This window comes from Varanus komodoensis, unplaced genomic scaffold (assembly GCF_004798865.1).
Source record: "Varanus komodoensis strain SLA01 unplaced genomic scaffold, ASM479886v1 scaffold11, whole genome shotgun sequence".
NCBI classification, from domain to species: domain Eukaryota; kingdom Metazoa; phylum Chordata; class Lepidosauria; order Squamata; family Varanidae; genus Varanus; species Varanus komodoensis.
Window position 1 is genome coordinate 12,618,273 of NW_025335317.1, and position 17,107 is coordinate 12,635,379.

Consider the following 17,107-nt stretch of genomic DNA (forward strand, 5'->3'; position numbering starts at 1 on the left):
AGAACCAGCACCTCATGTGATTTGCAACCTGTCCTTCTATTAATGCTGCCAAAAATAACATTTGCTTTTTTGCAGCCACATCACACTGCTGGCTCATATTCAATTTGTAATCTACAACAATTCCAAAAGATCCTTCTCTATTGTAGTATCATTGAGCCACGTTCTTCCCATCTCGCAACCGTGCATTTGGTTCCTTTTTCCTCAGCACAGAACTCGGCATTTGTCCATACTGAATTTCATCATTACATTGTCTTTATATCACACTTTTGCCTCTTTTGAGGAACTCAAGGTAGCTTACGCAGACCTCCTATTATGATCACATTGCATTTATAACACACCTTTTCTCCTTTTTGCAAGGAAGCCAAGGAAGCTTCCATGGTCCCCCTCCACTCCATTTTATCCTCACGACAAGCCATGCAGGAGGTTAGCCTGAGAGGGAGCGACTGGGCCAAAGTTACCCAGTGAACTTCGTGGCCAAGTGAGGACTAGAACCCAGATCTACCAGGACCCCAGTCCAGCACTCTGACCACCACACCAAAATGAACTGAATTCATGATACATAAAGACGGACTTCCTTTCTTTAATCACAGACAAGGAATGGCCCAAAACATACTCTCTAGCATTTCGCAGATGGAAACAGCAGGGCCATCTTAACGCATGGGCCTGATGGGCACTTGCCCATGGGCCCCACATTAATCTGTGTATGTTAACCCTTGGAAAATGGGAAAACTTCCAAAATTAACAGTAGTTGTAGTTGTCGTAGGGGCCCTAGTACACTGCTTTGCCCGGGGCCCATAATGCTGTTAAGACGGCCCTGGGAAACAGGGACACATTTGCCATGATTACTGTTTGAACAGTGTCTTCATTTTATACCAGTGGGCATGTCCTGCAGTACACTTGCTATATAGCATACTTCTTCTTCTGCAATGGCTGGAATTTTCCCAGTGTTTTCCTCTTCTCACAATAGAGGGACAATCACAACAAATATATTACAATATATTATCAATTGTACAAAACTAAACCTTGTCAGTCGCAGTGTCCGTAAAAGGACGTTGCATAGCATCTTGGGATTCATGGATGTGGTATAATGTACATAAGGAGGCTGCCTTGGATCTTACATTGACCTGTATGTTGGGTCTAGCCCAGTATCCTCAACACTGGCTGGCAGCAACCTTCAGGCAGCAATCTTTGCTTGCCCTGCTCAGAGAGGCCCGAGATTGAACCTGGCATCTTTTACGTGTGTTGTATCACTGAGCCCTGGTCCTAACCCTACATGCATATTCGAGACTTACAGGTTTGAAGTCACTCGGATGTAATTTCTAGAGACTGTGCAAAGGGATGTAATATCTGAAGCATCACAATACAATTAACTCACACTTAAAGTATTTTAACAGGGCATCACCAAAAGGCAAAAACAGGGATGCTGATGCACCAGAAAATATGTACTGTCCTTGGTAAGTTGGAGCAAAGCAAAATCCTTTCTAATGCTTTGAAAATCCATCTTAGTGATGCTTTCCCAAAACTGTCCCATGTTGCTAAGTTTTACCCCCCAGCAAGTCCCCCCCCCCCCGGAATCAGTTTAGTTGTCCCCCAGAGTGGGTGTTCTCCCCATTCATCCTCACAAACACCTTGTGATGAAAGTCACGTTTTGTTGTGGGGAACCAGCCCAACCTCACCAAGGGAGCTTCCTGGCTGTGTAGGATTTTGAACCAGATCTCCCTGTTTCTAGTCCAACGATCTATCAAGTACCAATGTCTACAGCTCCGTTACAAAAGTCCCGCTACAACCTCAAGCATCTTCTGTTCAAAGAGTATCAGTTAACAGGGCTGGGGAAAGCCTGAAAACACGGAAGGCTGCTGCCATCCTTTCTGGGCTGATGGGAGCCATAATTTGACCCAGGTTTTCCATGTATCCACTTCCCCACTCTGGCTTTCCAGATGTGCACAATTCCCCCGGATCATGGGCTTGTCGCAGAACTGAACCCAAGATCACTCACATCCAAAGTGAGAGTCATGCTTCCAGATCAACAAGGCTGCGTCTCGTTTTTGTGGAATCTGTGTGTGTTTTCTAATTTTTTTTAAACAGGGAAATCTCTCTTTATTCCAGTGCATTGTAAGAGATAGTCAGATATTTTTTAGCTTACCAGGCAATGCAACATATCACACTCTTCATATTTTAAAACACACCCATTTAGTTTTTTTAAAACATCTCAGCTACTGAAGATCACAGGAGCTTTTTCTTTCTCCTCTAAATGAGCTGACAACAACACTGATCCATTTAGTAGTTTGCTGCAAGTACTCTCTCTTGTAAAAGCACAGACAATATTAACACTTAGCACCGCCTTTGCTTCTGAATTACTATCCAGCTGCAGAGTACAATCCACGGATTAGACAGTGCTTGTCTTTCACACCTCCTGGAAAGTCTGAGTTTACAGCAAATAGAGAAACAGTTCCTATAACGAGCGATACTAGAAGCAAACAATTACTATACCCTTTCAGGATTTCTCCCAGCCATAGCTTAATTCATGCCGCATATTGTATCTTCTGTTTAAGCCATCTCTGCTCGCACTGACAGGGAATCGAGCTCTTGCTCAGTCGCTTAACAAAACACCACAATTGCAGTAATGCCCATGAGCAGCGCTCAGTGGGTCAGTGCACTTCCAAAGCCTCTGCTTTAGGGCAGAATGGCGTTCGCTTCAACCCAGCCCATCTGCACACATTCCACCAAGTGTAGTTTGGCTGCACAAGCAATTCACAGCACAGGCTCCGTAGCGTGCCCGAGGTCAGGCGAGTCAGATGATGCAAGGTGATAAGAGTCCAAGCCGGCTGGCAGGAAACCTGTTCTGTTGGGCTCAAAATCTGGAAACCTGTTCTGCACACTTGTGCCCGCTCAGGGTCTGCCCAGCAATTACAAAACCTGGGCAAATGCTCGCTGAAAGGCATTTAAAGAAGATACATGCTCTAAGCCTGCCGTCCAACTGAAATAGGCTTAGTACTAACATTGCTGAAGGAACCCCTCTCAACATTTTAGGCCCAGGTCTTTCGGTGTAACGCACTGGAATATCCTGCCTCATTCTTTAAAGCAATTGCCCACACCCTGGCTTCTGTGAAGGTTCAGGGAGATCAGAACTTAATTCCTGCCTTGCTTGATCTGTCTAGTGTTTTGTTGCCAACAGACGTAAAACAGATGCCCTGCCTGAGAGTTTGCAAAAGCATTTGGGTTGATGCCACCTCCACTGATTTTTCCCAGCAGCCAAGCACTGAGAAATATCTATTGTGTTCAAACAGGAATAAACCATTTAGCTCTCCTGACTAATAATTCTTGATATACCTACCCTGCCTGGATTTATCTATTATTTTTGAAAGCCACAGAAACTAGAGAATTAGATAATGTTGCCGTACTGTACTGGAAGCAACGAGGAAACAGTGAACTGAATCCATAGATTCATATGCAGTTTGAAATAAGTTGCACAGAACTCCAGGTAGTTCTGATGCAGGCTGAGGCTGCGCCACACCTTTTCTCTTCCCATCTCCTAATTAGCCTCCCAGGACCAAGTGCACTGGCACTGTCACACTTTGTCCACCTGTTTCTGTTGATTAAATACAGTTCCCATGGGTCTGTTTTCTGGTACCATGGATTTCATGGTCCTTTCAGCCTTCTGAGATGTTGTAGAGCGGTGATGGCGAACCTTTTCGAGACCGAGTGCCCAAACTGCAACCCAAAGCCCACTTATTTATCGCAAAGTGCCAACATTGCAATAAAACCTGGATGCTGAGGTTTTAGTTTAGAAAAAACAGCTCACAGCCAGTCCAACCAAATATATAGCTATATATCCTTGGCAGCACACGGACCGGCCATGTGAAAGCTCAGACGAGTCGCGGCTAATGAGTCGCAGCTCGTGACTTCATCGCCTGGCGCCACTACTCCTTTCTGAGCATGCGCATGGCCCCTATGTGCGCTGTTATCCAATGCTCGGCTGCTGGGGTGATGCTGGAGCGACTTGGCTCATGTGCCGACAGGGGGGGCTCTGTGTGCGCGCTGCGGCACGCGTGCCATAGGTTCGCCACCATTGTTCTAGAGCAATCACAGGAAAAACAAGAAAGTGTCTAGGCAACCAACAAATTGTGGCATCAGTTTTCCACAAAAACTTATGCTATAATGCATTTGTTGGCCTTTAAGATACTACAAGTGTCTTGGTTGTTGTTTTTAGTGTGCACACATGAGACAAGAGCAGCCCCTCTTCCCCTAAAAGTTAAACACCTGTGCAAGGATGGTACATCCTGACTTTGGTACATTTCCATGGAAATACATATGCATCACCATACAATGTATACATCTTTGCTTCCAACTCTCTATAGCTTCCTATCAAGACAATAAAGGTACCTGATTGTGTTTAGATTGAAGCTATTCTGTAATTCAATATACAACGCCCCCCCCCCGCCTATTTTTTTAAAAGGGATGATTACATAGCCAAGCATTGCAAAGCTGGCATATTGTGAAGCAGGCCTTGATACCACATCCTCCAGGAGGAGACCGAAAATGCAAGTGAAATTCTCTTTCTCCCTAAGTAGATAAACCACGTGAAGAATATGATATACAGAGGTGACTGTGCACTTGTGCAAAACTGCTGACAAATCACTTGCAGCCACCTACTCTCCCCCCCCCCTCTCCCTCTCTCTCTCTCTCTCTCTCATTGTGCCTTCCAGATAATATTGGGCATCAACTTCCACCCTTTCCAGTCTTCAGGCTACATCTCTTCCAGAAGCAGGATGGAGCGATCTACCAAAGCACACCAAAAAAAGACACCACATTCCAAGTAGGCTACCCTTTGAACGCAGCTTTCCCTGGGAAACTTTCTCTAATCTTCCTGAAATCTTCCATGTATGTAAATCAGCACTTGTTTCTGGAACGTGCAAATTTCAGGTCATGCTGTCTCAATTCTCTGACCACCACCACTACAGCCACTGCGATGGTAGTATGTATAACTGAACCACTGCGCCTTATTCCCTGCAGGAGAACTCAAGGAGTCCTCGTGGCTTTTATCACATTCTGTCTGATGGGCTGCACTGTCTGGGGACTGAATGCCTCATGTGCATCATCCTGGCGGATCCAACCTCCCAAACCGTTTCCCGTCATTTTTAACAGAGGGAGGGGTTTTGCTTTTTGTATTTAAACTGCTCTTCTCCCCCCGCATTTCACCAATCTTCCTGAAATCTTCTAGGTATGCATTCTTAAAGCTCCTTTCTGGCACTTGAAAATTTCAGACAAAGTAGGCAAACCATTTCGATTTTATCAAGATTAGAACAATCTACTCCATCGCCATCCGACAGGGCAGAAAATGCAATTTATTAATGGGCTTTAACTTAAATAATTAGTGCATCATTATAGGTACAACAGCATCATCACAAATACAGTCTGATCTGAGGAAAGGCAGATGGTTTCGTTAAACACACTTAGGAACTGCTGTTGTTGTTACAGAAGCCAAGGAAACAAATAAAGGCACAGTTTTTATGCAAGCAGAAGTGGGAGTTTGCAGCACTGGGACACAACAGTGTGGAATGCACCTTTCATGTTCCAAGCTAGTCAGCCAGGTCAATCCATCCCTTCCCCTTCCATTTCCTGTGCCTCAATTCCTAACAGTTACTTAGGAGTAACTGTTCTGCGTCCACCACGGCCACTCAGTTTTCATGGCTCTGTGGGTCTCCACCACCCTTTAGGGGTATTTATCTAAACCTGCTTTGTAGTTCTTCAGAACTCAGAATTTCTGCACAGTCCTCCCTTGTCTGTGGGTACTGCTATTGTATCCACAAAAGCAATTCTGCTCATTGAAATCAAAGTCAACATACAGGTGCCTGCAAAGAGATGTTGCCCAGTGTTGTATTCCAGTTGCTTTTTTCTCCAGCTGTCACTCAGCACTGGACCGTTCTGGCTCTTCTTTTTCCGTTTGGTGCTTTTTGTGGGGAGGCAGGAGGAGGGCAGGGTGGGTATACCTGTGCCTCATCCCGGCAACACAAACATCTTAAGTTCCCTCTGGTTCTCTATGGGAAGCTTTCACTACTGTCCTCAAGAACCTTTTAAAAAGGCTTATTGTGAACCACAAAATGACCTATCCAGATAAGGAGATGCTTTTCTCTGTAACTCTTCTTATATCTATGTCTTTTTTGTCCATCCGCCTCCTCTAGCCACTTCATTCCATTCCTGTTCCCAGCTGGTTGCCAGTCTGTCCTTCTACATACCACGCCTCTGAGTCCTCACTGGGCTGCTTGGAAGGGGAGTGGCGGTTGCTCTACCAAGGTCTGCTGATTCCTCACAGTTGTGCATGGGCGGGGTGGTTTGGACTATGTGAGCAGAAGGAGACGTCTACTGGAGATAGATTGAATGAGTGACAGTTGCTGGTTACCAGGACATAATCTGTGAGATGCTGACGTGTAGATGGTGAGAAAGAGGCGATCAGTGAGTAGAGGCAGAGGCAGCAGGGGCTGCTCACTCCAACGTCAGTAGTGCAGTGCATTTGCTCCAGCTTTCAGTTGGAACTTAAAGGGAGTTATCCATGGTGCTGAACCAAAAACGGCGGGGGGCTTCTTAGAAATTCAGGATAAAGTCTGGAGTGGATTCACTGCTCCAGTGACATCACAAACACTAATATCCACGGGACAGAGAGATGAATAGAAGTGCACAAGGAGTTGGTACAGCCCTCCATTCAAATGCCCCTATCCGTGTGTGACACTGATCCACTCAGTTTTGCTTTGGCTGTCACCCTCTTTGCTGCCCCTTCGGCTGATCTGTCCCGCTGTTTTGGACTTGATTAATCCATAAGTAAAGTTGACTTTGAAAATATGCTTACAAAATTATTTCCTATTAGATAAGATTATATTATCTAAGCTGGCCATGCCTGCCAATTCCCTATTCTTTCTAGACATTCCAGTATTTATTTCTCAAAACGTTTTCTTATTTTTCTTGCACGCATCACATGCTGAGAATTTTTCAATTGATATCCATCAAATGGATTCATCTGCTGGCCTGCTAAATTATGGGACTGTGGAATGCTTTTAATACAATATGCATGTGCATTTATATGTGTGTGTGTATGCACACACACACTACACACATGTATCTAAGTATTTGCACATATCCACTCACAATGGAAACAAATGAAAATCTTTATCAGAATATATTACAGAGCAATTTAATCCTAGAATTCAGAGGCTGATTGGCATTCGAAAGAGATTGTGCAAGACAATATGGTTGCATCTGAATTATTTTTTTACCCTCATGATTTATTAAACAAGTCATGATTAATCCAGTAGGTCATACTGCTGACCTTCAAGAGACATTTATTCTCTCCTTACTAGCAATATTGAAGGATACTAACATTCACAAGTGCGGCTGATCATTTCAACCACTGCAATTCTACCAAGATAATATTTACTACCCTTCTACAATCCCCTCCCACCTCAATTACTTGCCTAAATATTCCATTCTGCAGTTTACACACTTGTGACCCTAATCCTGCAAAGTAATTCTCAGAGGAGTGATTCCTGTTCCACCTAAACATCACCTTTAAGTTCATGGGGATAAATCACAGCACAGATTTGCAGATTCTTGAGTCACAAGATTAGGGGCCAGGCAGGACCAGCAGCTTCAGTACTTTGCCAATCGCAGGCATTTCCATTAGGACAGGAATCCTTGCCTGATATATTAGGCCCCTACTAGCTCGTGAAAGAAATTGCCTGATGAGATACCACACACCAAAAACCTGATATGGTAATATGCATATTACTTTAGGCTTCTGCCGACAGCTTCTTTTACCATTCTTCCCAAGAGCCTCCCTTTAGCATCCTAAATGCACCTCTCCAGTCATGCATGGGGGAGGGGGAACCTTGTATCATTCACTTTCCAGGTAGAACTAATACAGTCAATAAAATTAAGCGAATGTATCTGCCCAACTATCTAGTATAGATTTAGTTTCAGTTAAAACAAAAACTCATTACCGATGTGCAAGCGTACAGAAATTTAAACACACACACACACACACACACACACACACTGATTACAGCATCCACAAAAGCTTACTTGGTCCTGGAAGCATTCTCCTTCCTCCACTGCCATTTTCTGTGGCCAAATATGAAATACGATGACTCAATTAGTTAACACTTTGGATACCGCATCGCAGCTAAAAATAGACACCTAGCAGGAAGCGCCCCCTTTTTTAAAAAACAAAGCAACCAAACACGATCACTTGTTCGACTTTAACTGTTCTGAAACTGGAAAAAGGCAAGGAAGAGTTGGTTGCAGGACTAAAGAGGGTGGCCAAGGAGAGTTAGTTGGCTGCCACTGTTGTAATCACCACTCATTCGATGAATGTGTAACTGTGGTATGTGGAAGACCGAAAATAGCCACCAAATCAGCTGATTAGAAGAACCCTGTCCCTAGGATGGAATCACTCCTGAAACAAGCTTTTGTGCTTCAGCTTATCAGCTGTTTGGTCCTGAAAGGAAGACTGGTCTGGCCTGTTTTTCAGAAGCAATTAAACCAGGGATTTTCCAGTCATTGACAGAACACTGCCAAAGAAGACTCTCTCTCTCTCTCTCTCTCTCTCTCTCTCTCTCTCTCTCTCTCTCTCTCTCCCCCCCCCTCTCTCTCTCTTCCTTCTTTCTCCCACACTTTATTGAAAATCCAGACTCTTCTAGCAAACCAGTTGCAGTAGAAGTATGCCATTTGTTCTATGCTGAAAACCCCCCAAAGAGAACGGCTTCATTTTATAGACCGGTAAGGGTGCACTCCGGTGCCCCATGACCTCAACTCACAGAATCCGCCAAACACAGAGGCTCTTCTGTGCTTGGAGTGAGACCCACAGTGGCAACCTCTGCTGCGATACCTCATGCCCTGCATTTTTAGCCTTCTAGACAAAGTACTGAGGAGGAGGAGGAGGAGGAGGAGGAGGAGGAGGAGGAGGAGGAGGAGGAGGAAGGGAGGTGATGCTTTGATGTTGATAAGAATTGGCCCAAGTCCACAGCTCCAGCTTCCTCCCTTTCCTACCCGCAGCTCGCTCCCTTCTCCCATTGTCAGGAGATCCATAGGATTGTGCCCTAGCTGTAGTATGATACAAGTCTGTGTAGACAAGAGTCCATCTTGTCCGACACATGAGCTGTTATCTCCACTGTCAAGTGTGTTTGTGTTACAGAAAGAAAAGAAAAAAGCAGTGGGGTCAAATGCCAAAAAGCTCAGCTTAGTCCATTTCGTTCAAGTGTGGAAATGAGCATAGTGAACAATTGCAACAGCAGCAGTTGGTGGCAGAAATGCTCTAGATTTGCTATTTTGATTAACATTCTTAGTGGGATAGAATGCAGCTGCTGCAGGGCACAAAAAGGAGCAGAGAGAGTCCTCCCTATGTTCCTCCTCCCCTCTCCTCCTCAGATCGAGTTGCAGGGACAATTAACCCTACGGTGTCGTTAAATCTCAACTACAGTGTGTTGAACCAAGCCAGCGAAACAACCTGTGGATTGATTCTAGCTTGCTTCAAACAAGCCACGGTTAACATGAGTTGGTTGCCAAAACAACAAGCTGCACTAATCAAGTGGATGTAGCCGCAGAGGAAAGGGGATAGTGGGATCATGTTAACCCAGCACTCACTGTGGCTCATTCCTGTCCTAATAAACCATGGCCAGTCAGGCTGTCTGAATGCAGCCATTGCATTGAGTCAAGCTGAGAGAGAGAGAACTTTACTTCTCGATTAGCTGTAATTCAGCAATTCACCCTGCTGCCTCCTTTGCCCATTTTCAGGTTAGAGGCAGCACATCCTGAGAAGCTGAGATGTTCTACAGCACATTTATAAGTGGAGTCCTCTCTGATGTCAGTCATTGTATTGTATTGTTTTGTTTTGCTTTAGTATTGTACTGTATAGTCATTTATTACAGTTCTTGTGTGTGTGTGTGTGTGTGAAGCAGCCAACCAATTTGTCTTGTGTGGAGGGGCATGCCTGGCATTTTCAAGGAGTCGTCAGAAAGTTTCTGCACTTTTATATTTTATAAATATATTTTTTTGCTGATGGCATTAAAAAGCTGGTATGACGCTGGGAAAAATGCATCGTAAAGGAAGATGACTATGCAGAAAAGTGATGTAATTTGTTTTTGAAATTCTTAACAAATAGAGTTTTAAAAAGTGCAGAAACTTTTTGAAGAACCCTCATATGTATTGGCTGTTGCTGCTGTCATTAGTTCGGCCTCCTTTCCTTTGTGATACAATTCCAGGTAGCATAGCTGGGGTCTCCAAGCAATTTCCCACCAGGGTCTGAGTGGATCCAGGCTTGTGTCTCTTCAGTGAGTTCGCTGAATCACATGCCTTCAGCCTATGCCTTTTTCTCAAGCGGTACCACCTGAGGGGTATATAATCTACCTTTCCAAAGCGCCATCTCCATGATAGTATGAAAATCATTTCTCAAACAAGGTATGATTTTTCCTCTTTGCTGTTCAGTTCACAAGTACACACATATTTCCTTTAATCACAACTGAAATCACTTTGCTCTCCTTTGTGACTTCGGAGATTGAACCTTCACTGCCTTTCACTGAATATTTGAAGGCTGAATTTCAGAGCTAATGCTGTTTAATTTCACATTAGATTCAACTTGTACTATTTGATGGTTGATATACATATGATAGTTGACTCACAACGGCATATCGTATTTGACAACTGACACACAATGCAATTGATAGTATTTGTTCAGCCATGATATTCCGTATTTGCCATCACTGGAATGATGCCCTCTAATGGCATTTAGTATTTGACAGCTGGCTTGCAATATAATTAGTATCTGGTGATATTTTGTATCCGACACTATGTTGGCATAAAATAGTTGATAGTACCTGACAGCTGACATACAATAGTTTATGAAAAAAGCAAAGGCAGCTGTTTGGGCCAAAAGCTGACATACATTATGTAGTTTCAAAGGCTGATAGCTTATGAGATTTTGTACGCCATGTCTGACAAAGTCAAAAGAATCACAAGGTGTTAACAAGCCTAAAGCAGGCAGATTCTGCATCAGAAAGAGATAACTAAACACATTTAACAACTGACGGGTTAAGAACTAAGTCAGTCAATATACCCCAGTTTCGCTCTAAGGGCCTTTTAGGGGAAAAAAACCTTCCTTTATCCTTTGCTCTTCTCACTGGACAAACACTGTTAGAAACTGCAGCTGTAGGAGCCTGTTCCATGCAGGGAAGCCTTCTGCCACTGCCAGCCCAAAGCATCTGAACACAGCCTTTGCTTTCCCAAAGCTTATACACAGTTACATGCAGCTGATGAAGTATCAGGGCAATTTCTGAGAGCATTATGCTGCATGGTATATAGCAGGGGTTCCCAGACTGTGGCCTACGGGCCACATCTGGCCCCCCAGGCTCTTTTTATGTAGCCCTCCAACCTGCTTGTTTATGGCTATCACCCTCAAGGCATTTCCCCTCATATCCACACGATTCTTCCTGCCTCATGCGGCATCATCTATTGCTATTTTTCCTGTCCCTTTTTTGCAGAAAACACAATAGCGAGATAAAAGGATGACACAATAAAATATGGTTCCAGTGCATTCAATTTAGCATTTACTTTTGATCTAAATCGGTAGGTTAATAATTTTGTTACATTTTGATTTAAGATGTGGCCCTCTTTAGGCATTGGGCACTTTAATGGGGTCCCATGTCCCAGAAGCTTTGGAGACCACTGGTATATAGCAACATGGGTCTGAAGAATCAGAAATCTGTGCCTTTCACAGTTGCCCTTTTTTAACCATATAGTCCAGTTAGTCTTACTGTTCAGACAATGCTTAACAGTAAAACAAACTCCACCCAAATTTATTCCACTTGCATTTTGATCAGAATAGCATTCTGTAAAAATATGCAAAAGCTAGAATGAATGAAGCTGGCCTGAGCAAAGAGTTACCTTATATATTTCTTTTTTTCTAATGTAATACTTTAATGAAATGGAAAAGGCCTTTCCCATAAGAGAACTGTCATTTTTTAAAAAAAATTCTCAATATGAAACAGCAAGCTATCTACTATATAAGTAATTGTGATCACAACAACTATAGCTGTAGATTATATGTTAATATGGTTATGCAAAATGCTGAAATAGTCAATATAAACTATTATATGCAAATCTTGCCATTGAAACAGTTGAAAAGATTCACTTGCCAACGAAGCAATTGACACATGGATTGGTTTTTCACTGTTTTTTTCTTTCTGTTGGTTTTGCTGCTTGGTCCTCTTCCTTACAAGCAAATTTTTCATAAATCCAGTGCTTTATTTCATAAGCCTTTCTGGAGTTTCATCCTTCCAAGAATACCCTTGAAAAGAATACAGCTTCCAATGAAGAAGGGAGGGTCTGGCCTTCCCGATCCCACTTGATAACATCAAGCCTACTTATCTTTCCCACCCACATTAGATGTTCCCCCCGCTCAGGTTCGGAATCTCTACATTTGGAGCCTCTTTCCAAGTACACTGTGTCGAGCCCTTGATATGCCAAAATCAATTGTGAACCTCCCACAATCACAGCAGTAAGTGGTGTGGCACATACAACCACATCAATTAATTGGATTCATTTTTGCACATAAAATTAACTTCATGGGGAAACCCAGATTGAAGAATTGGCAAGAAAACGTTTGTTTGGAGGACTTGACAGATAAGTTAATTTTCACTCTGAATCATTTAGTGGGTCCCAGAAATAATTATATTGTTTTCTACGGTTCTCTGCTTTGCATGGTAAATATGATTTGTCAGTTACAGCTGAGTGGTGGTAAAGTACAATGGAAACGTTTGCTCAAATCTAAGTTTGGCCATTTTACAGCTTTGGAGGCTACTCAGTAACTGGAAGTATCAATTAAGGATGAGCAGCTGTATCAATCCATGATCCAAGTTTATAAATATGAATTTTCAGTAAATAAATATGATACACAGGAACTTTAGCAATAATCGAACTGCATAAATGAATTGGCTTGTTCTAACCTGCTCAGTCAATGGATTGCTGCTGATCTGTTCCAAAAGGGTCAACAGATCTTTGGTTACATCTATTCGGGGTGGGGGGGGGAAGGGGTATATTTGATGCTGCAACATAGAAACATAGCGAGCTAGAAGGTGCCTCCTGGGCCATCTAGTCTGACCCCCGGCACCCCTGGAAAAGTCTTCGTCCAATGTGGGGCTCGAACCCACGACCCTGAGATTAAGAGTCTCATGCTCTACCGACTGAGCTAGCCGGGCTCCATCTTATTACTAAGAGTTTCTCTAAATGAGCCAGATGTTGGAGGGATACCAGAACTAATGGTTCTCTCACCCGTATGTTTTGGCAATCTCCAATGGCTGCTACTGTTCTGGAGGAGATAATAATATGGATAAACTTTGTGATAGAAAGTTGTTTAATATTTACAGACGTGTGTGTTCTTCTCAATTATCTACCTACTTCTTGGAACTTAATGTAAGATCAGCATAAATGGATTATATGCACCCTTTTGACACATAAAAGACCAATATTGCAAGACTGTAGGGATAAAAAGTATCCTTCAATAGTATAATGGGTTGAAGACTTAATAATGCTTTCAAGGTTTGAACTGGTGATAATTATGTCAGCCTTCCCAAACGTTGTGGCCTTCGGAGGCATTTGGATTGCAACTCCCAGAATCCCCATCCAGCAGGATCATTGACTGGGAATTCTGGGTGATACAGTCCAAATGTGTCTGGAATGCACAAGTCGGGGAAGGCTGCCTTAGGGAACACATATATGGATATTTGGTTTGTCTTTATGTTTTGGTTTTGTTTCAATTTATTAAAATTCACAAAAATGGATGAAAAAAGTTGTCCTGTACATCATTAACTGCACATTTCCTTGACTAATTTGGCAGGTGCAGTAAATGGTCTAGGAATTTTCCTGGTACTCCCCTGTCCTGCTGCCCCTCTTTTCCTTCTTCTTTTGGATGTGTGACTACTGGATGAAGATGTCTGAGTGAGCATTGCTGGCCCCATCATTCTGGAAGCGTGTTGCGAACTCCAAGTGTTTCCCAGGTCAAACACAGGGAAGGAACCCTGGATAGGTGATGCAAAGCAGAATCAACAATTGTAGGTAGACACAGTATTTAAGCTCTATGTGGATAGTTTCTTGGGGTGCAATCCTGTGCAGATTTAGATAAAAAAATGCAAGCCCCAGCCTGCTCCCAAGTTGCTGCCTAAATGCCCATAATGCATTGCTGAATAACTTGCAATCCGTAGAACCAACCGGCTTTCCAACATTCCCCTCCTTCCATGCATGAACCCCCCCCCCCCGCCCCATGATAGCTCAAGCATTTGCTCTGTGAAGATATCTGTGCACACTCCAGCACATATTCCGATGCCTTGATATGAAATTACTTTCCTGGAACGTTCTGTCTACTTCTGATTTCTTGTCTTTATGTTATATCATTTGCTGAATGTAGAGCGTGACAAATTTGGCTTAATTATTGTGTCCACTGCTTGGAAGAGGAACTGAGAGGGAGGAGGGGAGGAGAGCGGAGCATTAGTTCAAAGCTTTATAGCTATCATTCCCAACTTCCAGGAATTTCTGCCCATGCAAATGCCTTGGCTAGATCAACCCTGTGAAGATGCATAATTCAAAGGTATACTTTCCTCCTCCTCTTTCTTAGAGTTTCTTTAGTTTCTGCAAGCCTCTTTTTTAAGATTTGCAGAACTACTGAAGCATTTATATGCTCCGCTAGTATCTCTCCAGTAACAGATTTCTCAGAAGGGAACTTTAGTTCCCTGATTACAGGGTTGCCAATCTTCATTGCTTCACTGGATCAAGACAGTTCTTCGCTCTCTTCCATGGACTTTGCTCTGGTCTGCTCATCGATGTCTGAAGGTGAAGTCAATGTAGGCTCTCTGGTGGTTCCCCCCCTCTGGAATATTGCAGTGATCATAGTGCCTTAGCAGAACGCTTACTGGCGCAACACGTAAGTACACGTTGCCTGTCACTGAATCACTCACAGGCTCATCCACGCATTATCAGAGCCAGTGTGGCACAGTGGTTGAGAGCCTGGGACTGGGACTCAGGCGATCTGGGTTCTAGACCCCACCCAGCCATGGAGCCAACTGGGTGACTTTGGGCCAGTCACAGACTCTCAGCCCAACCTCACAGGGTTGTTGTTGTGGGGATAAGATTGAGAGCAGTAGCAGGAGAATGTTGCAAGCTGCTCTAAGTTCAATGCAAGAAAAGTGTGTGATAAGAATCAAATGAATAAGTAAATATCCACACACACCAGCTCTGGGACATCCTCAATCCTAGATCCACTCATCAGATTCTCAGTGGTTCCCAAAGTGTCATCAAAAGGTAGAATCCCCCAAGACATGCAATAATCTCATTAAGCTCTAGCATTCGAGTAGCAATTCAGCTTCCTATCTGAATTGTGTTTATCCACATGGACTCTGGATGAAAATATGGATTCGGGCACATCCGTACTGAACCGCTGTGATTCTGTGTGTATGTACTTTAGTGCGGTTTACCTGCAACTAGGCTTTAGACAATCAGGTGGAGGAACAATGCGGGACACACACCTGGCTGGTGCCCTGCATACACCATGGTCACAGGTCCATTTGGGCCCTGCTCTTCTTGGTAATCTACAGGTAACCTATAGCAGAGAGCTGGCTTTCTTATGAGGCAGGTTGAATCCCCACCTCAGGCAGTGGAAGAGTGAGCTGCCTGCTCCCTTCCCACACCAGGAGGTCCCTCTTGCTCCAGTGAGCCCCACTGGCTGCTCTCGCACCACAGTATTTGCCACAGCTGCTGAGTCCCTCGGGATGGCTGCCTACGTGGCTCTGGAGAACCCTGCTCTGCTCTCGTGAACTGACTTTCCAAGCTGATATTTTTGGATGATGATATTCCATGTCTTTCCTCCTGTATTACAAATGTCATTGGGTATTCCTCTGATCTGCAACGTTCTAGCTTCGGTAACAGACAGATTTCCCTTTTTCAGTTCATCTTCTGCGATGACTTTGCTACACAAGAAACAGATTTCTTTGAAATGGAACCATGGAAGTTGTGGGTGAAACAGATCTCTCCCCTTCCCCGGATAGCTTTGCAGACAGTTTTTGTTGGTCTAAGTATGATGGCCTAGTTTAAGTCTCTCTTGAGTCTCTCATGTAAATTGTCGCATCTTTCCTTGCTCACTTAACATATGCCTTGCATACTGTTTTCCCCACAACTGTCACAATCTCCAACAATATTGCCACAAACTGTGGTAAATTTTACTTGAAATGTTAAGAGCAGAAATGGCAGCTTTGTTTGTTAGTATCAAGACTGTATTTCTGAAGTCCAAGCATGTATCAGATATGGAAATAACAAGTGAATGCTAAAAATAGAAAGCACCAGGAAAACATCCTTGCTCCAGGATGAAAGCTCTGAATTTCTATTTTGGCCTTTGCACAAGTAGATATTTTTGAAAAGAAAAAGATATATTGGGTAGAATTGGCTGAAAGAAAGCTTTATAAATACTGGAGTAATAACTGGCGCATTCAACTTCCTATGACTTGAAGTTTGCATTAATCGGGTTAATGTATTGTTTGTTTAGGGAAGGAGGAAAAGAAAACAATGACTATATAATGTGTGAATGAGGAGACAGGAATCAGACATGGATGAGTGAGCCTATGGCACCTTCACAGCTTCTGGAGGGCACAAGGATACTTTGGAAATAGTTTTCTGATCTTGGGAGCCAGGAATTCATGCGCCAGCCTCTTGTGCTGACCGCACCTCTGAGGTCAGAAACTCAACCTTGGAGAGGGGGTAAACGGATCGCTTGGCCCTGCAGGAAAGGGGAAGAGGCTGCAGAGGTCTGGGGATGATGCATCCTCTGTTGTCCACAGCCTCCTTTCCTCACCCTCTGCAATGCCCCAGCTAGATAGCTAAAAATACCCATCTGGCAAAAACGCTTTGCCACTCCCCCTATTCTGCACTGGATGAATGATTGTTGGCCTCCATCATCTCGACAGGACCACGTCCTTAATGAAAGGACAAGTGTTGATTATGTCGCTGAATCCAAGAGTGCCATTCCAGAAGGCCCTTCCTCATATCAGTTTTTAATGGCCTCAGTATTTCTGAATAACCA

The 17,107-nt window shown here is 43.6% G+C and overlaps 1 protein-coding gene and 1 non-coding gene across 4 annotated transcripts in view; both read right to left on the reverse strand.

Annotated features, from left to right (window-relative positions):
* ANK3 (ankyrin 3) overlaps positions 1-17,107 on the reverse strand; it is a 254,973-nt gene that overhangs the window by 174,043 nt on the left and 63,823 nt on the right. The window contains exon 1 of one of the 3 annotated variants that reach the window (XM_044420389.1): positions 8,074-8,348. The exons of 1 other annotated variant lie outside the window; for it this stretch is intronic. In XM_044420389.1, coding sequence (XP_044276324.1) covers positions 8,074-8,109 — 36 coding nt within the window. In that variant the 5' untranslated portion in view covers positions 8,110-8,348. Of the gene's footprint in view, positions 1-2,490; positions 2,736-8,073; positions 8,349-17,107 lie in introns of those variants that run through there. One more of the 3 variants, XM_044420390.1, reaches the window with a different exon arrangement.
* TRNAK-CUU lies at positions 13,169-13,241 on the reverse strand. The gene has a single exon. It is a non-coding gene; the product is annotated as a tRNA-Lys (tRNA).